The sequence below is a fragment of the Podarcis erhardii genome, assembly GCF_964252035.2.
Source record: "Podarcis erhardii genome assembly, chromosome: 2".
Lineage (NCBI taxonomy): Eukaryota > Metazoa > Chordata > Lepidosauria > Squamata > Lacertidae > Podarcis > Podarcis erhardii.
Genome location: NC_138498.1, coordinates 123,326,263 through 123,353,895, shown reverse-complemented (window position 1 = coordinate 123,353,895; position 27,633 = coordinate 123,326,263). Strand labels below are relative to the sequence as shown.

General features: G+C 44.1%; 4 protein-coding genes across 4 annotated transcripts in view; 3 read left to right on the top strand and 1 right to left on the bottom strand.

Moving 5' to 3' along the window:
* The window catches only part of LOC309336889 (uncharacterized protein), a 51,456-nt gene extending 25,794 nt beyond the window's left edge, over positions 1–25,662 (top strand). The window contains exon 3 of the mRNA XM_081853368.1: positions 23,660–25,662. Coding sequence (XP_081709494.1) covers positions 23,660–24,894 — 1,235 coding nt within the window. The 3' untranslated portion in view covers positions 24,895–25,662. The remainder of the gene's footprint in view (positions 1–23,659) is intronic.
* Positions 1–26,068, bottom strand: part of LOC309336979 (uncharacterized protein) — a 115,437-nt gene extending 89,369 nt beyond the window's left edge. The window contains exon 1 of the mRNA XM_081853554.1: positions 25,657–26,068. The gene's annotated coding sequence lies outside the window, so the exon portion shown is untranslated. The remainder of the gene's footprint in view (positions 1–25,656) is intronic.
* LOC309337002 (vomeronasal type-2 receptor 26-like) lies at positions 1,217–5,526 on the top strand. The gene is made up of 3 exons (XM_081853601.1): positions 1,217–1,726; positions 1,955–2,081; positions 3,095–5,526. Exons 1-3 carry the CDS (start codon positions 1,472–1,474, stop codon positions 4,003–4,005), a joined length of 1,293 nt encoding a protein of 430 aa, XP_081709727.1. The 5' UTR covers positions 1,217–1,471; the 3' UTR covers positions 4,006–5,526.
* On the top strand, positions 12,175–18,529 carry LOC309336685 (vomeronasal type-2 receptor 26-like). The gene is made up of 4 exons (XM_081852850.1): positions 12,175–13,713; positions 15,413–15,640; positions 15,966–16,092; positions 17,222–18,529. The coding sequence occupies exons 1-4, from the start codon at positions 12,970–12,972 to the stop codon at positions 18,130–18,132; spliced, it is 2,010 nt and encodes a 669-aa protein (XP_081708976.1). The 5' UTR covers positions 12,175–12,969; the 3' UTR covers positions 18,133–18,529.
* Positions 26,069–27,633: the final 1,565 nt, after the last annotated feature.

Genomic DNA, 27,633 nt, shown 5'->3' with positions numbered 1-27,633 from the left:
ATTGAATATTGTGCAGTTTGAAATGATTTGAAGCATAAGAACTGGAAGCATTCATTTCCTTTAGGAAATGAATTATTGTCCAGGCGCATAGAAATATTATTCACTCTTTACTCACAAACTCTTTATAACAGAATGAGAACATCATTCATTCCAGCACTGGCTCGGGATCTCTCTCTCTCTCTCTCTCTCTCTCTCTCTCTCTCTCTCTCCCTCTCTCTCTCTCCTGCCTTTCAGCCTCCAGGCTGTTTGCTTTACCTTCAGGAGAGCTTCCTTTACATATTGACTCTATTGAGTTTTGGAGCCAAAGACAAAAAGGCAACTCCCTTCAAAAAGGAGATATTGCAATCCAATACCTTCGTCACATGATCTAAGGTTACAACACTGTTAGCTAGCAGAGAACAGCAACCAGTTAATTAATCTTAATCTCAGCAAGAATCCAGAGCCCTTTAGAAAAAAACTACTATGGAAAAAACCCAAAGTTTGCAAAACACATTACCCATTTTCCATTTTAAACCTTCCTTGATACATATACATTTTTTATATCTGTTTGCTATTCTTATTCTTGCCTCACTGCACAGCCCCCCGAGCAACTGCTCCCATCATGTGCCCAATTCTCCTTTCCCCACAAGTTGGAATTATTTTTGGCAGGGGAGATGACATTGATCAGGCTGTCTCTAGTCTCTATTCCTTTGACACCCGCTTGACTCTGCTCTGGCTCTCTGCTCCCTCCACCAAGCTCCTGCCTTTCCCTGCTGAAGCCCATATTGGAGATTTCATTCAGTTTGCCGTGAAAGGAAAAACGAACCTAATTCACACTTTCTGAAAGAATCCAAGGGGGCAGCATCCTTCAAAAAACATGCTTACTAGGAGAAAATGACACAGAAATGCTGAAAAATTCTGATGAGTTTCTATTATTATTATTTAAAAAATGCTTCAAAATGTGGAGAACTGAATTTAAGATTGGGGTTTGTGTGTGAGAGAGAAAACAGTATGCAACCAGCCCTAAGCAAAGGGGAAGTGGATTGTCAGTATGCTTCCATTATTATTATTATTAGATAATTTTTATTAAATTTTCAATCTAACAATTCCAAATAAACATTTTACAAACTCTGAAATATCCCATGACTTCCCTTCTTCTCTTTCCATGGTTCATTTATACATCCCTGTATATTTTGCTGTAACCATTCAAATCAGTTTTCTACTTTTACATCCATCAAACATTATTTATGTGGTTGAGTTTATCTTAATGCTGCCACCATTTTCAGCTGTATACAGCTTTTTCCATATATTCAATAAATGCTTTCCACTCTTCTTTCAATGTATCTTCTTCTTGCTCTCTTATTCTGTATGTTAAATCTCCAATTTCTGCATATTCTGTCCACTTAAGTTGCCAATCCTCTTTAGCTGGGACCTCGCTGACTTTCCATTTCTGGGCTAGCAAAACAGGGGCCTATGCTTCCCTTTATTCTAAATGCTCTCATCTTTGCTTCTGTTCCAGCTCCACCCTTTCCTAGGAAGCACCGAATTCTACAATTCTTCCATGGACAGAGTGTATTTGGATGAGAACGGGGAGCTGGCAGCCGACTTGGACATTGTGAACTGGGTGGTGTTCCCCAATAAATCCGTCCTCAGAGTGAAGTTTGGGAGTATCGACAGACAGGGATCCCCAGACCTGAAGTGCACCATCGACCAGGAGGCCATTGTGTGGCCCAAGTGGCTCAATCAGGTGACGGGGAGTGGGAATCATGCCTGTCATTTTGCTGTCTTTTCTATGAGCTCTAATAAGTGCTCCCTGTTCTGTGGACTGCTGCCCTCAGTTGCCTGTCAACTGTCATGTAATGGACAGTGATGGGAAATGCTGAGTTTCAAGCTATAGCCTAGATGCTACAGCAGATGACAACATACTATGCCTCAAAGAACAATTCTCATTGACGCTCTTCGTCTTTGTGCCTAGACCCTTCCTACTTCCAGGTGTGTGGAAAGCTGTCGCCCTGGATCCGTCAAGGTGATTCAAGAAGGGAAGCCTCTTTGCTGTTATGAATGTCTTCCCTGTGCAGAAGGGACCATCTCCACTCAGGAAGGTGGGTGACTCCAAGGGGAAGGCTGGCCTTGGGGAAGAGAGAAGGGTTCCGTCAGGAATCTCTCCAAACCATTTCTGGGCAGGATCAGGCTGGTATGCTTCATGTGTGGGAGAGAACTGGGTGGTTCAAATCATCATCATCATCAATCTCTTTTTATGATTATAGTTTACGATATTGTTCTAAAATGTATCATCATCATATATATAAATATATTAAGCTGATTGGGAAAGGAGGATATAAACATGTCAATCACTAAATGCCTGCCCACCCATTTCCCACTTCTTAGCCCTACTATTCATCCTTACTCCAAAAAATACCTTTGGTCAAATGTGAAGGAGGGAGGTCTAAACCACGGAGCCTCTTGGTATTGCTGATCGGAAGGGCAGCAGTTTAAAACCACGCGACGGGCTGAGGTCCCGTTTCTCTGTCTCAGCTTCTTCCATCCTAGCAGTTCGAAAGCACACCAGTGCAAGTAGATGGATAGGTGTCACTGCAGCAGGAAGGTAAACGGTGTTTCCATGCGCTCTGGCATTCGTCATGGTGCCCCTTTGCACCAGAAGCGGTTTAGTCATGCTGGCCACATGACCCAGAAAGCTGTCTGTGGACAAACACCAGCTCCCTTGGCCTGAAGCAAGATGAACGCTGCACCCCATAGTTGCCTTTGACTAGATTTAACTGTCCCGGGGTCCTTAAGGAGGGAGATTGTTATGGACCTAGGGTAGATATTAGACTTCTGCACAGACCGCTGATCCTCCTTTTGGCCCTGGTATAGGGGGCTCCAAGCAGCCCAACCTGCCAGAGGCCAAGCTTGGGATCTTCAGCCCTGGAATCTGTCCCATATTTCTTCGGGGTAGAGTTAATGTTTAGAAAAACCTAATTAAATACCTGTAGTGATCTGTGGCTGTCTAAGACTGACTTCTTCTACAACTGAATCTCTCCCAAGAGGCTAGATACTGCTCAGGGCTTGGCCAAATCCAGCGTATTAGACATTACTTACTCTCTCTCTCTTGCAGATGCAGACCATTGCCAAAAATGCCCAGAAAATCAGCATCCAAACAAGAACCGAGATCAATGTGTGTTCAAGCATATCACCTTTCTAGCCTATGAAGAATCTCTGGGGGTTGTCCTACTTTCCCTTGCCCTACTGGGGTCCTTAGCCACAAGCTTTGATTTAGGAATCTTTATTAAATACAACGAAACTCCCATAGTCAAAGCCAACAACCGGGACCTCTCCTACATCCTCCTCGTCTCCCTCCTGCTTTCCTTTTTGTCCTCCTTCCTGTTCATTGGGAGGCCAAGGAAAGGGACCTGCCTTCTCCGACAAACAGCCTTCAGCATCATCTTCTCTGTTGCTGTTTCTTCTGTCTTGGCAAAAACCATCACTGTGGTTCTGGCCTTCCTGGCCACCAAGCCAGGGAACTCAGTGAGGAGATGGCTGGGGAAGAGTCTGGCCAACTCCATTGTCATTTCCTGTTCCTGTGTCCAAGTTGTCATCTGCATGATCTGGCTGGGGATCTCGCCACCATTCCCAGACTCTGACATGCACTCCCAGCCTGAGGAGATCATCCTGCAATGCAACGAAGGGTCTGTGACCATGTTTTATGTTGCCCTCAGCTACATGGGCTTCCTGGCTGCCATCTGCTTCACGGTGGCTTTCCTAGCCAGGAAGCTGCCTGGGGCCTTCAATGAAGCCAAGCTGATTACCTTCAGCATGCTGGTCTTCTGCAGTGTTTGGGTGTCCTTTGTGCCCACCTACCTGAGCACCAAAGGGAAATACATGGTAGCCGTGCAGGTTTTCTCCATCTTGGCCTCCAGTGCTGGGCTCCTGGGCTGCATCTTCATTCCCAAATGCTACATTATTTTGCTGAGACCTGATCTGAACACGAAGGAGCACCTGACAGCAAAAACTAAAGATAGCATCTGATTCTTAAAATATTATTTTTCAAGAAGGCAGGGAAGTGAGATTCTTAAAAAATGATGTTTCAGTTTAAAAAACCGTTACCCTCATTTGATCATGTAGAACCAACCAACTTAATGGAAGTAGTTATAAAATTTGTATTTGGTTGAAAATTTGTTAATACTTTGGAAGATATAGATCACATAGATCACAGGGAATTCACATTACCAACATTTTGTAATTAGTCGTGGAACAGAACAAGGATGTCCACTGTCACTCCTCTTATTTTTCTTAATTTTAGAGAAATATCCCTCCAATTATACAATGGCCTTTCTGGCATGCGAGTGAGTATAAATGAAAATAAAAAATGTAGGCCTCTATGCAGACTAAACATACCCAATGTTAGGGTGCTATCAACGGTTCCTGGTTGACTGCCCAGGAAATTATAAAGACAAGGAAAAGTTTCTTACAGTCCTTTCCCCTCCCCTCCCCAAGCTTACAGAGAGAGGCCATAGAACCCAGCCTCCTGGATAATGGTGTTGTCCTGAGTGAATCTCCACCCCCAGTCTCTCCCACTTCCTTACTCGTCATCATCATCATCACCTCCTCTGCGGGTGCTGCTAAGTGCCCTCTGTCTTTGAGCTCTTTGCTCTCCTACTTTCAAGGCTCGCTGGGTTCTGGGAAATGGTGGGTCTAGAATGGTTTCTAATGACGTGTCAGCCAGGTGTTGCTCTGCCTCTCTCATGATTTCCCAACTTTCCCCCTCATCTGCCTCTGAGCTGTGACTTCCCTCAAAGCCCTGTTGTAAATCTATACTGTCTTCTTCCTCTTCCTCCTCCCTGGGAGGGTCAGGATGAAGAGGGGGTCTCCCCCATTCCTCCCTGGCCCTTGGTCATATTGGTCACTCTCCACCCCATACCTGCAAACTCATCAATATCTTCCTTAATTTACGGTGCCCAGAACTGGACACAGTATTCCAGGTGTGGTCTGACCAAGGCAGAATAGAGTGGGACTATTACTTCCCTTGATCCGGACACTATACTTCTGTTGAAGCAGACTAAGATTTCAACATTATTTTTATTAGAGTTAAAATTTGTTATCTTTCCCCCCTATTTGTATAATTAATAAACCAACACCTTTCAATGCTGTATTTTAAAATGTTGTGAGCCATGCAGGGACCTTACAGTGAGGATGGGTAATCAATATTATTATTTAATATATATTAAAAAGTGGCTGCATCACACTGTTGACTCATGTTAAGCTTCTGGTGTAATAAGCCACTTGTCCTATATTTAGGCCTCTGCTTATTCTCTTCAGCCTCAGCAAAGGTGTTGTTAACATTGTACGCCTTCAGACCATATACACAGGGACCTAGGTCCACATTTGGCCAGAATCTTACCTGCTCAACTGTCATCCCCCCCCACCTCCCCCTGTTTCATTTCACTTCCTCAGAAAAATCCTCGAATGTTTCCACTGAATGTAGTAAGAAGGGAGTGTATTATGGAGGGCGGAGCTCCAGGCGAACATTTCCACAGTGGTGGGAATGTTTTGGCGTTTTTTTTATTATAAATTTGATGATTTACAAAAGTGTGCAATGTCTCTCGTATTTTTTTTCCCATGTAACATTTTTACAATTCAGTTTCATTTGTTGAGACATTATAAAGAAAAGGGGGAGAGGGGTGGAGGGGGGAAGACGATTGGGGGTGTGGTTGGGTGGCGATGTTTCTGTTTTACTTACTATATGTAGGGTTTGGTGTCAGCATTGCTTGTGCAGGTTCCTTGCTGTTCACTTGTGTTTCTTTGGTGGTGAGGGAGGTTGGGGTTGGCCTAGGGTGTGGTTGTTCATTTGTGGTTGGCTGTGGTGGTCTTCGTTTTCATGGGTGAGTGGGGTGGGTGGGTGTTTTGGATCAGGTTAGCCATATTGATTTGTATGCAGTGGCACTATTACTTCCCTTGATCTAGATGCTATACTCCTATTGATGCAGCCCAGAATTGCATTGGCTTTTTTAGCTGCCGCATCACACTGTTGGCTCATGTCAAGTTTGTGGTCTACCAAGACTCCTAGATCCTTTTCACATGTACTGCTCTCAAGCCAGGTGTCACCCATCTTGTATTTGTGCCTCTCATTTTTTTTTGCCCAAGTGCAATACTTTACATTTCTCCCTGTTAAAATTCATCTTGTTTGTTTTGGCCCAGATCTCTAATCTGTCAAGGCCGTGTCCTCTGGGGTGTTAGCATCCCCTCCCAGTTTGGTGTCCTGTGGCACCCCACTAGTCACTCTTCTCCAGGATGAAGAGGAACCATTGATGAGCACCCTTTGGGTTCGGTCAGTCAGCCAGTTACAAATCCACTGAGTCAAGACCGCATTTTACCAGCTTCTTTACACGAATATCATGGGGCACCTTGTCAAATGCCTTGCTGAAATCAATGTAGGCTACATCCACTGCGTTCCCTTCATCTACCAGGCTTGTAATTCTGTCAAAAAATGAGATCAGGTTAGTCTGACATGACTTATTTTTCAGAAATCCATGCTGACTATTGGTGATCACAGCATTCCTTTCTAGGTGCTCACAGACTGTTTGCTTAATGATCTGCTCCAGAATCTTCCCTGGTATTGATGTCAGACTGACTGGGCGGTAATTATTTGGGTCCTCACTTTCCCCCTTTTTGAAAATAGGGACAACATTTGCCCTCCTCCAGTCTGCCGGGACTTCGCCTGTTCTCCAGGAATTCTCAAAGATGACTGCCAGTGGTTCTGAGATCACATCTGCCAGTTCTTTTAATACTCTTGGATGCAGTTCATCTGGCCCTGGAGACTTGAATACATCTAAACTAGCCAAGAACTCAGTGAGGAGATGGCTCGAATGTTTCCACTGAATGTAGTAAGAAGGGAGTGTATTATGGAGGGCAGAGTGTATTATGGAGGGCGGAGCAAGTGCATAGTTTGGGGGTACTCTTGGATACACCTTTGTCACTAGAGACCCACGTGTCCTCTATGGCTGATTGATTGGTTTATTACAGCCATTGGCCCATATCTAAAAACAATACATCAAAATTTATCCATAAACAATACAATTTAAACAGTTCCAAGTTAAAACACCCCTATAAAACCAATTTTACTTCAATTAAGTAAACTATACACAATAAGCTCCCTCTATGTCAACCGCAATTCAAATCCCTCAGCTTTTGGGGGATATGCGTCTTAGTTCTGGCACTTATTGATGGTTCTTAAGTTTGGCTAAGCTGTCAGAGTCATACAGTGATCCATTTCTCCTCTTATGAAATAAGACATTTATCAGGTATCTAGCGACTGCAAGGGATCTACTTGAGTCTTCGTCGTTTAATAAGTATATTATTTGGGCTTCCTGAGGTCTGTCAGCTATTCTTGATAAATATGGGGCCAAAAACTTGGACCGTGAAGCCGAATGTATAGGACAACAGAAGATTATATGATATAACGATTCTGTAGATCCACTTTTACAGTCACAGAGGAGTGAGATCTGTCCGTTGGAGAGTCTGTTACCCAACACATTTGATGGGAAAACATTGAATCTAGCCTTTATAAAGGCGTACCTGTGCATCACCACAGATAAGGTAGTTAAATAAGATGGAAGCTTTGTTGGTGGTGTTAAGCCAAGGTTTATCGGCGAACAGGTGCCACCACCTGTCGCAATATTAAATTGTAAATCCATCTCCTCTAATTTGTGAGTTATAATTCTCTTGGCAGAAATTAAATCCAATTTTAGTAGTTCAGATGGAGATAGTCCTAAGGACACAAGTTTCCCATGTATTATTTTTGCCCAAGGGCTAGGGAAGTCATCTCTCCAGAGACACTGTATCAAGTGGAGATTTGGAAGTTTATGCCATAATGCCAGCCAGTAACAGAGGATGCATTTCCATAATGTGGTTTCTAGAGATGTAACATTTAGTTCGAGACGTATAGCAGTATTGCCTACACACCTGGGTAATTTTAGCAACCTTCTTAGCAGCTGGTTTTGGATTACCTCCAATTGGGTTAGATTAACAAAGGACCCCCATATTGGGATTGCATATGCTATTGTTGCAATCACCTTTGCCTTGAAAACTTTTAACACTGATGGAATATGGAAAGCCCCATCTGAAAAGAAAAAACGCAGTAGCGCAAAGGAAAGGGCTTTAGCTCTATTTAATACATATGCCAGATGGACCTTCCAGCCCATGTTGTGTTGGAGAAGGACTCCCAAGTACTGAAATTTAAAGACTTGGTCAATGGCTTTTCCGTCTATTCTCCAATTATAGGTTTTTCGACTCTTGGTGAAAATTAGAACTTTGGACTTGGCATGATTAATTGTAAGAAAATTTGATTTGCAATAAGCATCAAAAATTTTCAGTGCCCTCCTAAGGCCTACTCTTGAGAAAGATAGGATCACTGCGTCGTCTGCGTAGAGTAGAAGGGGGCAACGATATTGGGCAAGGCGGGGGGCATGGATCGTTTCTTGAGAATCTATCAGAGGCGCCCTCATATCACTTATAAATAGATTAAAAAGGGTCGGAGCAAGGATACATCCTTGACGGACACCTCTATTGATGGTTACTGAATTTAAGAGGTCGCCGGCCGGAGTGATTCTCACCCTTGCGGCTGATCCGTCATGCAATTTAGTTATTAGCCACGAAAGTCTTTTGTCTATTCCCCATCGTGCTAATTTTCCCCAAAGTAATCCCCTGGGGATGCTGTCAAAAGCGGCCTTTAAATCAATAAAGGCTGCACAAAGTTGGCCTCTATTTGGGGCGGAATATTTCCGGGCAAGGTGGTATAAAACTAAGACATGATCAACCGCTGACTGATTCGGTCTAAAACCAGCCTGTTCAGGCCCAATCAGGTTGTTCTCTTCGGCCCACTTAGTAAGCTTAGTTAACAAGAACCGTGCATATATTTTCCCAATTATTGACAATAAACTGATATTCCTGTAATTTCCCGGGTCATCTGTTGAGCCCTTTTTATGAATTGGAATAATAATCGCATCCTTCCATATTCTTGGGACCTTCCCACTGTTGTTTACGGCATCAAAAGTAACGGCCAGGATTTTCGCCCACCAGTGTGCATGAAGTTTTATAGCTTCCACCGGGACTAGGTCGGGACCGGGGGCTTTTCCAACTTTGAGATTGGAAATGAGTCCGTGGATTTCTTCCGGGTCAGTGGGTGGCCAAAGAGGGAGCTGCTCATAGAATCCATCGATTTTATTAATATTAAGGTCTGGTAAGGCAAAATAGTTCCTTAGAAATGATTCCCAAACTGGGGCAGGAATAACGGTTAGTGGGTAACTTTTAGATTTTCTGTTAACCAGCAGCCAGAATTTTCGGGAATTACGGGTATTTGAGGCAGCTATAAGTGCATGCCAGCAGTTCAGTTGCCATTCCTGTTTGGCCTTTTTTTGCACATATTTGTAAGCTGATTTTGCCTGATAGTACTCCTTGGGAAGCATAGTCGCCCCTGAGGATTTGTAATCATTATAAATAGCACAAAGATGTTGTTTGGCTTGTTTGCAATTACGGTTAAACCACAGTGCACCTGTCTTGGAGTGGGCTGTTTGTGACCAGGAATAGCCTGACCACTGGAGCACTGGAAAACATGGAGCTGGACTACTGCAATGCACTCTTTCTGGGGCTGCCCTTGGGTCTGGTGCAGAATCTCTAGTTGGTACCAAATGATGTAGCCAGAATGTCCTTGCGAGATTTTGGTCAAGAACATCTGGCACCACACACACACCCCCATTTGAAGGACTATCCATTTAAACCTGTTTTCTGCTTCCTGCAACTTCCATTCCTGATGCCACCAGAAGACCTCTTCTCTTATTCCATGACTACTAAGCTTACCTAGGAGGCACCTTGTTGAATGCTTTTTTTGGAATTCCAAGTGTTGCTTTGTCTGTTTCTTTATTAAATTTTTACACTGCCCTTCCCTCAATGATCTTAAGGTGGTTCACAGCATAAAAATACATGATAAGACCAAAAAGTATATAATAAAAACAAGAACAAAAACAAAACAAGAAACCTACAAAAAAAATCTACTGAATAGTCTCTGTCTTTACGTGCCATTTCAGTTCCCTTGTTCACCTCTCAAATTCATCAGAATAGCCCTATCCTGTGTTAGCATCATGGGCGGGGGGGGGATTCTGCCAGAGTTCACGTAGGATAGTTCAGGTAACTTCTAACTCTTTTTCCACCAATCTTTGGCATTTGCATCTCACAGTTTGGAGGCAGATCTTGGAGTTTTCGCAAACATGTTTTTCTTCAGCCCTGCAGTTGCAGGTGAAGCTGCATAAAGTGTCTAGGAACTTGCAGAGGTGGTACTTCTTCTCCATATAATTATCAAAATGATAGTGTGTGTTGTTTTTTTGCTTCCAAAGATCACATTTGAGTCCACTAAACGTGATGTTATGGATCTGAGGCAGAAATGTCTGGCAGATATATGCCTCCTGAGCCACCCAAAACTTGGGGGGGGGGGCTGAGATTTAGGACAGATGATAACTGCACCAGAATGAGGTTGGCTTGACTTCTCTCCACTTCAGATGTGACCCCTCTGTAGGGCTCCGTTAGTGAGAAGAAAGTTACTGCATCTTGCAAGGACCAAAAGAAAAGACTTGTAATTCTTTGTAAGGGAGGTGCTCGTTCCTGGGAGGAAAAAGATGGTCCTCATTCTGCTACTTCTACTGCCTTATGGGGACTGTGGGAAACTGAAGACAAAATGCCTCTTGTCTTTGGAAAGGGATGAGATAGATTCACCTAATTATTTCAGGCCAGGAGACCACCTCATCAGTGGGGTCATCTCTGCCACAAACACTGTGTTTCATCCTCATATCTTTAGCCAATGTCCTTCCACCAGCTTTTATTGGTAAGACGCTTTGTGGGGATGGAAGTTCCTGGTGTTCCACTTGCTACCATTTCCATGAGATCCAACTCATCTCCAGTTACTTTCTGGGGCCTTTCTCATTATCTGGTACCTGCCTTTAAGAACATAAGAAGACCCCTATGGCAGATAAATTTGGGGGCGATTAGGCTCTCAGCGGCTACCAGTCACAATGGCTATGTTCTATATTCACTGTCGCAGGCACTATGCCTCTGGGTACCAGTAACTGAGAATCTCAAGTAGGGGAAGAGTTCTTGTGCTTCTCAGTTTTCCATGTGCATCTGGTTGGCCGCCTTGAAAATGCTGGAACAGATCCTTTGGGCTGATTCTGCAGGATTTTTCTGAAAAATGATGGTAGGAGAAGGGTGTCTTTTTGTCTTAGGTTTAATATACATGGGGGAAAATCTACTTTCTCAAAGCGGAATTATGATAGTGCTTTCTGGATCTTTTAATCACTGTCTTAGATCCCTTTTAATTAAAATTAAAAGAAGAAGAAGAAGAAGAAGAAGAAGAAGAAGAAGAAGAAGAAGAAGAAGAAGAAGAAGAAGAAGAAGAATGTTATACCGCACTCATCTGGCTGGGTTTTCCCAGCCACTCTGGGCAGCTTCCAACAAAATATTAAAATACAGTGGTCTGTTAAACATTAAAAGCTTCCCTAAACATGGCTGCCTGCTTCTAAAAGTCTGGAAGTTGTTCTTCTCTTTTACACCTGGTGGGAAGGTGGGTGCCACTACCGAGAAGGCCCTCTGCCTTGTTCCCTGCAACTTGGCATCTTGAAGTGAGGGAACTGCCAGAAGGCCCTCGGCGCTGGACCTCAGTGTCCGGGCTGAACGATGGGGGTGGAGACACTCTTTCAGGTATACTGGACCAAGGCCGTTTAGGGCTTTAAACGTCAGCACCAACACTTTGAACTGAGCTTGGAAACGTACTGGGAGACAATGTAGATCTTTCAAGACCGGTGTTATGTGGTCTCGGCGGCCGCTCCCAGTCACCAGTCTAGCTGCTGCATTCTGGATTAGTTGTAGTTTACTGGTCACCTTCAAAGGTAGCCCCACATAGAGCGCATTGCAGTAATCCAAGTGAGAGATAACTAAAGCATGCACCACTCTGGCGAGACAGTCTGCGGGCGGGTAGGGTCTCAGCCTGCGTACCAGATGGAGCTGGTAAGCAGCTGCCTTGGACACAGAATTGACCTGCGCCTCCATGGACAGCTGTGAGTCCAAAATGTCTCCTAGGCTGTGCACCGGGTCCTTCAGGGGCACAGTTACTCCACACCTGCCTGCCTCTTGTTCCCCCTAAACAGTGCTTCTGTCTTGTCAGGATTCAACCTCAATCTGTTAGCCACCATCCATCCTCCAACCGCCTCCAGACACTCACACAGGACCTTCACTGCCTTCACTGGTTCTGATTTGAAAGAGAGATAGAGCTGAATATTAGAGGTAGAACAGAAATATTACTTGGTCAGTACTGGCATGTATATAATTTCTCCCCCCAGGAAAGGACCCACAAAGTACTGGCAGCTCATCTCCTTCTTGTATGCCATTCAAGAGATCAACCAGAATCAAAAGCTGTTACCCAACATCACCCTGGGCTACAGCATCCATGAGAACTTTTTTGATGGAAGGGTGACCTATGATGCTTTGCTAGACATGTTGTCAATTGCGCAGCTGAACTTTCCAAACTACAGCTGTGGTAAACAGACTAACTTACTGGCTGTTCTCGAAGGGTCCGACTCTCAAAACTCCATCCAGATTTCAAACGTGTTGGGCATCTATAAAATCCCACAGGTAGGAATGGAGGGAGGTATAATAGCATTATGATACTGGCAGTCTTATTTTCAACTACCCTCCTGTTGATCCCTAGCATCAAATTTGCCTTCTTTACGGCTGCCACAACCTTCAAGGAAATCACTGTTCCCACCAAAGGGTCCTTGCAATAGACCTTCCTCCTTCCTAAGACCTTCCCAATCTCATGTTGGGCTTAGAAATATTTAGGCTTTGATCTGAAATCAAACAAGATACAAATCTTCCTTCTCTTCCCAGGTCACTTATGCTTTTGTCTCTCATGTTCTGAATGATAAGAGGCATTTCCCTTTTTTCTACCGGATGGTCCCCAAAGAAGAAGCCCTGTACCCAGGGATTGTCAAGCTGCTCCAGCACTTCCGATGGACCTTGATTGGCCTCCTTGCACCAGACACCAACAATGGAGAGAGGTTCCTGAAGAGCTTGACACCCGTGCTCATCAAGAGCGGTGTCTGTGTTGTCATCTCACAAAGCATCCCAGGACTGAATACAAATGGAGTATACATTCCTCGTCTTCCATTCCGCAAGTGGAGGCAAGTGCGTGTATTTGTTTACTATGGGGAAATGACTTATTTCTTAGATGGACTACTCATTATACAACAGTTTTTTGACATACTGATGAAATCCATTGTTGGGAAAATCTTCATCACAACAGTTTTGTGGGATGTCGCCCTGGAGCTGATGTATAATGACATATCTTTCCAACACATCCATGGTATATTTTCCTTCTTCACTGAGACAAGTAAAGGGGCAAAATACGTTGATTTTCCACCCTTTTTCTCTGGTATTAAGAAGTTTTGGGAGGATGCTTTTAATTGCTCCTATTCAAAGCATGCATTCTCAGTGAAAGGCCGGACAAGATGCAGAGAGAGAGAGAAACTGGAGAGGCTTCCCCAAGATGATCTGGAAAGAATCCTCTCTCTAGACAGCTACAGGATCTACAACACTCTGCAAGCCGTGGCTCGTGCCTTAAATGCTGCATATTCATCTAGATCTAAGCAGAGGGGAACTGAGAGAATGGGACTTCAAAGGCTACAGCCATGGCAGGTATTTTCTTTCCCTTCATAGACATCCCAACTGAGCATGACAATCAATTGTAGTGTTGCAGATATTGAATATTGTGCAGTTTGAAACGATTGGAAGCATAAGAACTGGAAGCATTCATTTCCTTTGGAAATGAATTATTGTCCAGGCGCATAGAAATATTATTCACTCTTTACTCGCAGAACTCTTTATGAGAACATCATTCTGTCCAGCACAGGTTCGGGATCTCTATCTATCTATCTATCTATCTATCTATCTATCTATCATCTATCTATCTATCTATCTATCTATCTATCTATCTATCTATCTATCTATCTATCATCTCTCTCTCTCTCTCTCTCTCTCTCTCTCTCTCTCTCTCTCTCCATCTCTCTCTTTCTCCTGCCTTTCAGCCTCCAGGCTGTTTGCTTTACCTTCTGGAGAGCTTCCTTTACATATTGACTCTATTGAGTTTTGGAGCCAAAGACAAAAAGGCAACTCCCTTCAAAAAGGAGATATTGCAATCCAATACCTTCATCACATGATCTAAGGTTACAACACTCACATGTTAGCTAGCAGAGAACAGCAACCAGTTAGTTAATCTTAATCTCAGGAAGAGACCAGAGCCCTTTAGAAAAAAAACTACTATGGAAATAACCCAAAGTTTGCAAAACACATTAGCCATTTTCCATTTTAAACCTTCCTTAATACATATACTTTTTTCATTTCTTTTTGCTATTCTTATTCTTGCCTCATTGCACAGCCCCCCGAGCAACTGCTCCCATCATGTGTCCAATTCTCCTTTCCCCGCAAGTTGGAATTATTTTTGGCAGGGGAGATGACATTGACCAGGCTGTCTCTAATCTCTATTCCTTTGACACCCGCTTGACTCTGCTCTGGCTCTGCTCCCTCCACCAAGCTCCTGCCTTTCCCTGCTGAAGCCCATATTAGAGATTTCATTCAGTTTGCCTTGAAAGGAAAAACGAACCTAATTCACTCTTTCTGAAAGAATCCAAGGGGGCAGCATCCTTCAAAATCCATGCTTACTAGGAGAAAATGACACAGAAATGCTGAAGAATTCTGATGAGTTTCTATTATTATTATTTAAAAAATGCTTCAGAAATGTGGAGAACTGAATTTAATATTGGGGTTTGTGTGTGAGAGAGAAAACAGTATGAACCAAAAGTGACAAGATCTCTCCATTACTATTTGAGTCTGCAACCAGCCCTAAGCAAAGGGGAAGTGAATTGTCAGTATGCTTCCATTATTATTATTATTAGATCATTTTTATTAAATTTTCAATCTAACAATTCCAAATAAACATTTTACAAACTCTGAAATGTCCGATGACTTCCCTTCTTCTCTTTCCATGGTTCATTTATACATCCCTGTATATTTTGCTATAACCATTCAAATCAGTTTTCTACTTTTACATCCATCAAACATTATTTATGTGGTTGAGTTTATCTTAATGCTGCCACCATTTTCAGCTGTATACTGCTTTTTCCATATATTCAATAAATGCTTTCCACTCTTCTTTCAAGGTATGTTCTTCTTGCTCTCTTATTCTGTATGTTAAATCTGCACGTTCTCCATATTCTGTCCACGTAAGCTGCCAATCCTCTTTAGCTGGGACCTCGCTGACTTTCCATTTCTGGGCTAGCAAAACAGGGGCCTATGCTTCCCTTTATTCTAAATGCTCTCATCTTTGCTTCTGTTCCAGCTTCACCCTTTCCTAGGAAGCACCCAGTTCTACAATTCTTCCATGGACAGAGTGTATTTGGATGAGAACGGGGAGCTGGCAGCCGACTTGGACATTGTGAACTGGGTGGTGTTCCCCAATAAATCCGTCCTCAGAGTGAAGTTTGGGAGTATCGACAGACAGGGATCCCCAGACCTGAAGTGCACCATCGACCAGGAGGCCATTGTGTGGCCCAAGTGGCTCAATCAGGTGACGGGGAGTGGGAATGATGCCTGTCATTTTGCTGTCTTTTCTATGAGCTCTAATAAGTGCTCCCTGTTCTGTGGGCTGCTGCCCTCAGTTGCCTGTCAACTCCAGCACTGGGCTGTTGTTCCAGATAGTTCCTACAGCTCCTCTGCTCAGCTGGGTGCCAAAGAAGGCTTCCTGCTAAACTGTGTGAATGGGGAAAGGGGGGTTCCTTGGAAAGTGATGGGGAATGCTGAGTTTCAAGCTATAGTCTAGATGCTACAGCAGATGACAACATACTATGCCTCAAAGAACAATTCTCACTGACGCTCTTCGTCTTTGTGCCTAGACCCTTCCTACTTCCAGGTGTGTGGAAAGCTGTTGCCCTGGATCCGTCAAGGTGATTCAGGAAGGGAAGCCTCTTTGCTGTTATGAATGTCTTCCCTGTGCAGAAGGGACCATCTCCACTCAGGAAGGTGGGCGATTCCAAGGGAAAGTCTGGCCTTGGGGAAGAGAGAAGGGTTCCGTCAGAAATCTCTCAAAACCAATTCTGGGCAGGACCAGTGGCGTAGCGTGGGGGGTGCAGGGGGGGCCGGCCGCACCGGGCGCAACATCTGGGGTTAGGGCAAATCCACGGGTTAGGGGGCGCAAATCCACGGGTTGGGGGCGCAAATCCATGGGTTAGGGGGCGCAAATTACTTGCCTTGCCCCGGGTGCTGACAACCCACGCTACGCCACTGGGCAGGACAAGGCTGGTATGCTTCATGTGTGGGAGAGAACTGGGTGGTTCAAATCATCATCATCATCAATCTCTTTTTATGATTATAGTTTACGATATTGTTCTAAAATGTATCATCATCATCATCAACAACATCATATATATATAAATATGATCAAATGTGAAGGAGGGAGGTCTAAACCACAAAGCCTCTTGGTCTTGCTGATCGGAAGGGCAGCAGTTTGAAACTACGCGATGGGCTGAGGTCCCGTTTCTCTCTGAGCTTCTTCCATCCTAGCAGTTCGAAAGCACACCAGTGCAAGTAGATGGATAGGTGTCACTGCAGCGGGAAGATAAACGGTGTTTCCATGCGCTCTGGCATTCGTCATGGTGCCCCTTTGCACCAGAAGCGGTTTAGTCATGCTGGCCACATGACCCAGAAAGCTGTCTGTGGACAAACACCAGCTCCCTTGGCCTGAAGCAAGATGAACGCTGCACCCCATAGTTGCCTTTGACTAGACTTAACTGTCCCGGGGTCCTTAAGGAGGGAGATTGTTATGGACCTAGGGTAGATATTAGACTTCTGCACAGACCCCTGATCCTCCTTTTGGCCCTGGTATAGGGGGCTCCAAGCAGCCCAACCTGCCAGAGGCAAAGCAAGGGATCTTCAGCCCTGGAATTTGTCCCAAATTTCTTCGGGGTAGAGCTGATGTTTAGAAAAAACCTAATTAAATACCTATAAGTGATCTGTGGCTGTCCCAGACTGACTTGGTCTACAACTGAATCTCTCCCAAGAGGCTGGATATTGCTCAGGGCTTGGCTGAATCCAGAGTAGTAGACATTACTCTCTCTCTCTCTCTCTCTCTCTCTCTCTCTCTCTCTCTCAGATGCAGACCATTGCAAAAAATGCCCAGAAAACCAGCATCCAAACATGAACCGAGATCAATGTGTGTTCAAGCATATCACCTTCCTAGCCTATGAAGAATCTCTGGGGGTTGTCCTACTTTCCCTTGCCCTACTGGGGTCCTTAGCCACAAGCTTTGTTTTAGGAATCTTTATTAAGTACAGCGAAACTCCCATAGTCAAAGCCAACAACCGGGATCTCTCCTACATCCTCCTCGTCTCCCTCCTGCTTTCCTTTTTGTCCTCCTTCCTGTTCATTGGGAGGCCAAGGAAAGGGGCCTGCCTTCTCCGACAAACAGCCTTCAGCATCATCTTCTCTGTTGCTGTTTCTTCTTTGTTGGCAAAAACCATCACTGTGGTGCTGGCCTTCCTGGCCACCAAGCCAGGGAACTCAGTGAGGAGATGGCTGGGGAAGAGTCTGGCCAACTCCATTGTCATTTCCTGTTCCTGTGTCCAAGTTGTCATCTGCATGATCTGGCTGGGGATCTCGCCACCATTCCCAGACTCTGACATGCACTCCCAGCCTGGGGAGATCATCCTGCAATGCAACGAAGGGTCTGTGGCCATGTTCTATGGTGTCCTCGGCTACATGGGCTTCCTGGCGGCCATCTGCTTCACGGTAGCTTTCCTAGCCAGGAAGCTGCCTGGAGCCTTCAATGAAGCCAAGCTGATCACCTTCAGCATGCTGGTCTTCTGCAGTGTTTGGGTGTCCTTTGTGCCCACCTACCTGAGCACCAAAGGGAAATACATGGTAGCCGTGCAGGTTTTCTCCATCTTGGCCTCCAGTGCTGGGCTCCTGGGCTGCATCTTCATTCCCAAATGCTACATTATTTTGTTGAGACCTGATCTGAACACAAAGGAGCACCTAACAGCAAAAGCTAAAGATAGCATCTGATTCTTAAAATATTATTTTTCAAGAAGATAGAGAAGTGATGTTCTTGAAAAATGATGTTTCAATTTAAATAATCATTACCCTTATTTGATCATGTAGAACCATCCAACTTAATGGAAGTAGTTATGAAATTTGGATTTGGCTGAAAATTTGTTAATACTTTGGAAGATATAGATCACATAGATCACAGGGAATTCACATTACCAACATTTTGTAATTAGTCGTGGAACAGAACAAGGATGTCCACTGTCACTCCTGTTATTTCTCCAAGTGAATCTCCAGCCCCCGGCTCTCTCACTTCCTCATTCATCATCACCTCCTCTGCTGGTGCTGCTAAGTGCCCTCTGTCTTTGAGCTCTTTGCTCTCCTACTTTCAAGGCTTGCCGGGTTCTGGGACATGGTGGGTCTAGAATGGTTTCTAATGACATTTTCAGCCAGATGTTGCTCTGGCTCTCTCATGATTTCCCAACTTTCCCCCTCATCTGCCTCTGAGCTGTGACTTCCCTCAAACCCCTGTTGTAAATCTATACTGTCTTCTTCCTCTTCCTCCTCCCTGGGAGGGTCAGGATGGAGAGGGGGTCTCCCCCATTCCTCCCTGGCCCTTGGTCATCTTGGTCACTCTCCATCCCATGCCTGCAAACTCATCAATATCTTCCTTAATTTATGGTGCCCAGAACTGAATACGGTATTCCAGGTGTGGTCTGACCAAGGCAGAATAGAGTGGGACTATTACGTCCCTTGATCTGGACACTATACTTCTGTTGAAGCAGACTAAGATTTCACTTTTATAAACTTTATAGAACTGTTTAGAACTTTTACAGCTGCCTGGAATTTCCACAAACTCTATTGGAGAATCACAGGAGGCGGGAGCCATCCATACTCCAGACACCAAGAAGCAATCAGGGTGTGTTGCGCAATCAAAATGGTGCGGGAACTTTATGGTCCTTGTGTTCAGGACCCTTGTGTTTCTGGGACCCATAGATGGCTGTGGGGACATGCAACAGACCACGCTTATAGAGAGTTTGCATGAAACCCATAAAAATGTTTAGCTCCACTGGGCCCTTAATTTTAAAAAAGGGAGGAGTTTCATGGAGCATGTGGAAGATTGGGGGAAATCAAAACCCATTCCTCCTGATCAGAACTGATGAGTTGATGACCACTGTAAGCAGATGAAAACATTAGCAGGATTGCAATAACACTTGTAATGTAGCAATTGCTATGGAGGAAACGGAGTGATGTAAAATATGGACTATTGAACACTATGCAGTTGAAAACCCATGGAGGGGAAGGTGAGAAGTCCAAAGATTTGGAGAGATCTTTAAATATAGATATGTCGGGTTGTATTGTTATAATCTTATACTTGCAAAATCAAATAAAAACTATTAAAAGAAAAGAATTGATGAGTTGGTTGTGTTGAGTGCTCACAGCCCATCCCAAGCAAAACGTTCAGGTTCATTGGGCCCTTAATCCAAAATGGGGGCTGAAGAGGCCACATATGTCAGGGGGACAATTCACATAGGGGGTTCAAGCAACCCACCCTGAAAACAATATTAGGTTCATCCCTCTCTTAAACCAAAATAGGATTTCAGGGGCACCTGGAAGGTTGGGGGGCTCTAACACATCCCTTGGGATTGCAGGGGGATGAGATGGTTGTGCACAACCTGCCACCCTCAAAAATATGTTTGTGGTGACTTTTAAAACTACCCCATTTGGGGTGTCCTAAAAGCAGGAGGGAAAGAAGGAAGAGCACAGCCACTTTTCATTTGTGATGTAGGCACCAAACTTTTCAGACTCAGGGCAAGAAATTATGAATTTCTGGAGAAATTGCTGTAGAAAAATAAGAATATTTATGAAGCAGGGAAGCATCGCCCTAGCAACCTTCTGGAGTCTCTCTGTGGCTTGAGGAGCAGATGCAGAGCTGGAGAAAACATGTTTGCAAGAACACAGAGAAGCAGCTGCCCTGTTTTGACGTGGGCCAGCCTATGGTGGAAAGGTCAGCTTGGATTGTAAATAGCAATGCACCTTCGTTGGGGTCAGGACCAATATATTATTTCAGTTCACAGAGAAGATCAGAACATATATAACCAGAATAAAATCAACAACCCAATAACACTCACCCCCCGAAAGGAGCCACATTTTAAAATGGTATCGGATGTCAGTCAGGTCAACCAAAGGCCTGGTTAAAGAGGAAGGTTTTTGCCCGGTGTATAATGAAGGCGCCAGGCAAACTTCCCTGGCAAGAGCATTCCACAGACAGGGAGCCACTGCTGGAACCAGACAGAGGGCCTTCTCGGTAGTGGCGCCCGCCGTGTGGAACGCCCTCCCTTCAGATGTGAAGGAAATAAGCAGCTATCTTATCTTTAAAAGACATCTGAAGGCAGCCCTGTTTAGGAAAGTTTTTAATATTTAACGCTGTATTGTTTTTAACACTCGATTGGAAGCCGCCCAGAGTGGCTGGCGAAACTCAGCCAGATGGGCGGGGTATAAATAAATTATTATTATTATTATTATTATTATTATTATTATTAACGATGTATAAGTAAGGCATCTTTTCTTTTTTTTTCTTTTTTTCCTTTTCATCAAAGTCTGTTTTATTTATTTATTTTTAATAATATTTATTCAAAGTTTAAGAGTTACAGAAAGAAAAAAAGAAAAATACAAAATACAACAAAAAAATACAACAAAAAAGAAAATACACTCACTTGAAAAAAAGAAAAGAAAAACAGATTAAACCTTTGCAAAACTTTCTTCCTTTACTTATTTCCTTGACCTCCTCACACCTCCCATTTTTGTATTCTAGTTCAAATCGTTATTTCTGCAAATCCTTCCAACCTTATTTTCATTTAAGTAATTGAATTTATTTTAAAAACCGCTTTTACTTTACACAATCTTAACTCTCATTCAAACCTATATATCAATACTTATTCTTGAGACGTTTCTCTAAGGTCGAAAAAGATTCCCTTCCACGAATTTCCCAACTCTCATAAAAAACAAAAAAGCAAATTATATTGTATACCCTTTGAGTCCCCAATTTCCATTCCACCCATACCCCCTTCCCGGTTTCAGTCCCCAACATAAGTCCATCAATCTCAAAAAGCCATTAATCCGGAGATCTTACATCCGAGGCTCTTAAGTCTCTCTCATGTCCCCTCTGCCAGTCTTTTTGATAGTCCTTAGTATTGAAAGCCAAATCTCGGGGAAGCTCCAACCCAGCAGCATCCACATTCCTTCCAGCCAAACCTCTGTACTTAAAAGTAAGGCCTATGGGGTATTCCAAATCTTGTTTCATTCTCCCTTCAGATCCAAATGTCCCCAAAGCTCCAACTTCCAACTGAATCAAATTTATAATCCTAGGGTCATCTGATCTCCACGTAAGGAGATCTCTCCATCTTTCACTTTCCAATTCAGGCCAAGCTTCCATCTTCAAAAATTTATTTCCCCTTGTTGCCATCATGTCAGGCCTCAAATTGCAGCTCTCCTTTTGCATCTGCAGGGTTACGGCTCCCCCTTTCTTCTCTTCAGAGACAACATAATTCTCCTTCTCAAATTTCCCTGTTTGTTCAGTTGAATAAAATTCCTGTGCCGAGTTCTTATCAAGTTCAATGATGGCACTCACTCTTGTGTCCAAAGTTGTAACATTTGTAGTCAAAACACCAATTTGACCTTGCAACTTTCCCAAGAGAAAGAATGTCCTATTCAGTTCAGACTGGATTTTCTTTCCAACAGCCATTCTCTGCAATATCCCAAAGCTCCCTCTAGGGGAATTTAAGTTTCTTTTTACTCCTTTCAGCACAGATCCAAAAGTCCCGTTAAATTGTAACAGTCCATCCTTCTTTTCAAAAGCAAGCTTGTAACAAATGTAGACAACGGAAACAAAGTCCTCTTTTTTGCGTCTTGACAGCTAGCTTGACAGCTGTCAAATTGTTCTATACTTCATCAACGGGCTCTCACGGACCACTCCCGGGTCCGGGGGGGGGGGCACATCAATTCCCAGATTTAATTCTTTTCCTGCAGGCTCCCCTGCTTCCAGATAGAATTTCTTATAGTGTCAATCCGTAGAATTAAAGTCCTTTACAAAAAAAAGAGAGAAAAAATCTCTCCACGACCTTAGTTGGCAGGTTCTTTGCTTTAAATTATTTACAGAAAGGGGAGGCGGACTTCCTGTTTGGACCTTCCCCGATCGTGCCGAATTTAAAAATATTTTTAAAAATCCAATTTCCGTACTACTCACGGGTTGTTGTTTGAAATCCGAATGTCCACAAAAAGAAGTCAGCGCTCTCCGACAACGGCTGTGCGGCTTCACTCCGCAAAAATAGCAGTCGATTCGAGACCCCACGCCACTCACCCCACGTCACTTCGGAACCCCCAAAAAGGGGTTTCCGTGTGAGTGGGGGGGCGCTCCTGGTGTGAGCCAAATCCCACGTTCCCAGGCTTCCTCCGCCTGGGATTTTTAGAGGGTCTCCGCCTTCGCCGCGGCGGCCAGACCCGATTTTGGCGGAGTGGGTTCCTCTGAATCAGAGGAATTCCGCCATTGCCGATGGCACTAACCCGGAAGTCCGGCATCTTTTCTATCTACACTGATGTCCCTATGATGAGTTTTCTATCTGAACAATCATTTTCTATGCTAACATCCTTCTGAAGATTTCTTCCTCTCTAGTAGGATTTCTGTTTATCACTGAAACTTTTTCCCATCCTTCGTGGACTTCGTTTGTACAGGCAATTGGGGAATCGTAGAGTTGGAAGGGCCTGGATGGTAATCTAGTCCAAACCCCTGCAATGGGAGAATCTTAACTCATTCATGACAGGTGGCTGTCCAACACTCCAAGGAAGGAGGTGAGGGAGTCCGTTCCACTGTCAAACATCTCTTACTGTTGGAAAGTTCTTCCTGACATTTACTCAGAATCTCCTGCCTTGGAACTTGAATCCATTGGATCTGATCCTACCTTCCAGAGCAAGAGAAACCAAGCTTGCTCCATCTTCCATGGGACAGACTTTTAGACATTTGAAGGTGCTCTATCACATCTCCTCTCAGTTTCCTCTTTTCCAGGCTAAACATACCCAACTCCTTCAACTGTTCTGCATAAGGTTTGGTTTCCAGACCCTTGATCATCTTGGTCACCCTTCTCTGCACATATATTCTTCTTAAATTGTGGTGCCCAGAACCGGACACAGTATTCCATGTGTCTGCTAACCGAGGCTAAATAGAGCAGTACTATTCAGCCTTGGTCAGACCACACCTAGAATATTGTGTCCAGTTCTGGGCACCACAATTTAAGAAATCCTCTCCTCCTATGATGAGTGGATTTCATGATTGTGGCAACAAAAATCCGTCCTAGAAAAGAGCCAGAATTTCTGGACCTCTGCTTCTCAAAAATACGTCTGTGAATGCTGGTTGACAAAGGCCATGACCTCTGTAGAAAGACCTCACATCTTCTGTTCTTCCTCTTTCACAAATACTCATTAGCATTGTTCCATGATTGGGGGCTCCGTTTCTTCCTGAGGATCTAATAAGTTTCTGTCTTTGTTGTAGGTGGTGATGAATTCGAAATGCAGAATGGGGGAGACCATGAGAAAATCCACACAGTGGAGAAGCCATATCAAAATTGGGAGTATGGAGAGAGCTCCAGTCAGAGTTCCCGTTCCCATCAAAGAACTCACAGTGAGAAGAAATGCTATCAGTGCTTGGAATGTGGGAAGAGCTTCAGTCGGAAGGACAATCTCACTTCCCATCAAAGAATTCATACTGGAGAGAAACCCTATCAGTGCTTGGAATGTGGGAAGAGCTTTAGTCTCAGCACCCATCTCACTTCCCACCAAAGAATTCATACAGGAGAGAAACCCTATCAGTGCTTTGAATGTGGAAAGAGCTTCAGTCAGAGCATCCATCTCATGTCCCATCAAATAATTCATACAGGGGAGAAACCCTATCAGTGCTTGGAATGTGGAAAGAGGTTTCGTCAGAGTGGGGGTCTCACTTCGCACCAAAGAATTCATACTGGAGAGAAACCCTATCAGTGCTCAGAAAGTGGGAAGAGCTTCAGTCGGAAGGACAGTCTCGCTTCCCATCAAAGAATTCATACAGGGGTGAAACCCCATCACTGCTTGGACTGTGGAAAGCACTTCAGTCAGAGGAGCAGTCTCGCTTCCCATCAAAGAATTCATACAGGGGTGAAACCCTACCAGTGCTTGGAATGTGGAAATAGCTTCAGTCAGAGAACCCATCTCATTTCCCATCAAATAATTTGTACAGGTGTGAAACCCTATCAGTGCTTAGAATGTGGAAAGAACTTCAGTCAGAGCAGCAGTCTCGCTTCCCATCAAATAATTCATACAGGGGTGAAACCCTATCAGTGCTTGGAATGTGGAAAGAGCTTCAGTCACAGGCAGAGTCTCACTTCCCATCAAATAATTCATACAGGGGTGAAACCCCATCAGTGCTTGGAATGTGGAAAGAGCTTCAGTCACAGCAGCAATCTCACTTCCCATCAAAGAATCCATACAGGGGAGAAATCCCATCAGTACTTGGAATGTGGAAAGAGTTTTCGTGTGAGTGGGGATCTCACTTCCCACCGAAGAATTCATACAGGGGAGAAACCCTATCAGTGCTTGGAATGTGGGAAGAGCTTCAGTCAGAGGAGCAGTCTCACTTCCCATGAAAGAATTCATACAGGGGAGAAACCATATCAATGCTTGGAATGTGGGAAGAGCTTCAGAAAGAGGGCAGGTCTCACCCGCCATCAAAGAACTCATACAGTGGTACCTTAGGTTAAGAACTTAATTAGTTCTGGAGGTTGATTCTTAACCTGAAACTTTTTTTTCTTTCAAAAATGTTATTAGTTTTTACAATATCAACGACAAACAAAAACATAAAAAAAAACATAACATAAATCATAACCTTATTGAAAATAACAGTTATTTACTTTGTAAAACGACTTCCTCGTTTCCCCTTAGTTGAATTTCATTGCATATCCTTATAACGGTTTTCCAAATCCCAATTTTAATACCCTTTAAATTAAACATTAACATCTTTAAATCTTTTCCTTCTTGTATTAAACATATCATTTTATCACTTAACATAAATACAATCCTAAGCCCATTAAGTATCTGGACGCTATTTCCAGTTATTTTAGCTTAACAAATTTAGCTAAATAATCATTAAATTTCTTCCATTCTTCGTGGTGTTCCTCCTCCTTCTGGTCGCGGACGGCTAGCTCCATAAAATCCATCATCTTCATCTGCCATTCTTCTACTCTTGGTAATTCTTGAGTTTTCCACTTTTTAGCTAACAAAATACAAGCCGCAGTTGTGGCATACAAAAATAGATTAACATCTTTCTTGGTCAATTCCAACCTGAAACTCTTCTTAACCTGAAGCACCACTTTAGCTAATGGTGCCTCCCACTGCTGCCACACTGCTCCCTCGCAATTTCTGTTCTCACCCTGAAGCAAAGTTCTTAACCCGAGGTACTATTTCTGGGTTAGCGGAGTCTGTAACCTGAAGCGTCTGTAACCTGAGGTACCACTGTACAGGGCATGAAGCTGTTGAATGGTTTCTTTAAATGTAAAGGTTCATCATTGTTCCACCCGATGTGTATGTCTTTAAGGGGCCAGTGAAAGGGCCAGAGCAAAATAACGAGACCCAGCTTTACAGCTGTGAAACATAGCAGGTGCTGCTGAGTTGTACTGATTAAGCTGTGTCAGCAATTGGGTGTAGTATATAAGGAGCAGCACCTAGCTCTCCCATTACCCTGGGGGATGGGTTGGTGGTTGGGTCTGGTTTGTTGTTGATGTATTTAGTGTATAAGGAGTTTTTGTTTTTGTAATTAAAACCTTGTTTAAGTTATTTTTGAGTCCCTTTTTAATGCATGGTCTCCCCAGCAAGCTCTCTGCAGCGCTACTATACTGCAAAAAGCCAACAACAATGTGTTTAAAACCAAAATCACATTGGGGTATGTCAGGGAACTGCCATCAGAGCCAGAGGTGGAGGGAAGGCTCCAGAGGGATGCCAGAGAGGGTCCCAGCAGGGAGAAAGGCAGCCCATCTGCTGGGGAAGGAAATCAGCATAACACCAGGAGAGAAGGGGGGCAGATGGGGGAATCGGAGAAAAGGCTCCAGGACTCTTCACCGGAGACTAGTGGGGAGAGCACGGGTACTCCGCTGCCCACACCCTCCCTGCGCAGAAGACTTCCGCGCAGGGAGAGTAGGAGGAGACTTGGCGTCAAAGAACTTTTTTGCTGGAAGAAGTTTAAGAAATGCCCACTGACGGATTCTGCCAGCGACTGAGACAGCCATGAAGTGAAGGGCTGTCCAGACAGAAAGGGTTCAACCAGGCAACCAAGCCAAGAGTGGCGGCAACTTACGCATGAGCAACCCCCTTAGAACCATTGCAGGGTAGAAACTGTTTCTAAGGAACACTGGCACCGACATATAAATTCCTTTTCTTTGCCTGCTCCAAGGTCTGCCCTCTTACCTTCCAGAGCAGAGATTGTCCCTTTCATGCACCGTGAGCAACTGTAGCAGCAAAAGGGTTGGCCTTCATGAATTACCTTGGTGTATCCCTGGCGACAGCTTTCGCTGCACCTTGAATGAGGCAGGGTCTGTTCATAAAAGGAAGGAAGTGGGTGGAGAAAGTGAACAGAGAAAAGTTTTTATCTTATAACAATAGAACTTGGGCAATTTAAAATTTAAAATTTTTAAAATTTATAATTATTTTAAATTTTAAACAAATCAGAAACCGGGATGGCTTCTGTAAATCCAGGACTGTCCCTGGGAAATAGGGACACTATTGTGTCTGTCATTGTCCCCTTCACTTGTTGGCTTTGAGTTTCTAGTAAAAAAAGAAAGAAAATTAAGTAGGTCTCACCTGGTTACACCACCCAGGCCACACAATGGCATCTGGATCTATAGCAAACGTTATTGTTGAGGGGCTGTGCCTCTCTGCACTCCCAACCTTCACTTTCTCAATTGATTTATTGGGGAGCACTAACACGTTCACAACATCGAAGGCAGCTGCCAGGTGTCCGTTCTCGTCCAAGTGCAGCCCGTCTACGGAAGTATTGTCAAAGTGGAAGTTTCTCAGGAAAGGGTGAAGCTATTATGGCAAAGAAAACAGCAGCATTTAGAAATGGAAGTCGGATATTGCAAACCTGCCTTGTTGGACCTCCAAAATTTCTGTGCATAGATAAGCAAGCATGTTCTGGAACAGCGTTTCCCAAACTTGGGTCTCCAGCAGCTTTTGGACTACAATGCCCATCATCCATAACCACTGGTCCTGCTAGCTAGGGATGATGGGTGTTGTAGTCCAACAACAGCTGGAGACCCAAGTTTGGGAAACACTGTCCTAGAATATGAACAGCCCAGCATCCTGTTCTCCCATTGGCCAAACCAAGCCTGTCGGAAACCCACAAACAGTGTGAAGTAATGAGGTCTGGTACGCTTCCACTGCCACTGCTCAGCTTCTCTGGACCGTAGCAGAGTGTAGGCACACCATGTGCTTTGTGTTTGA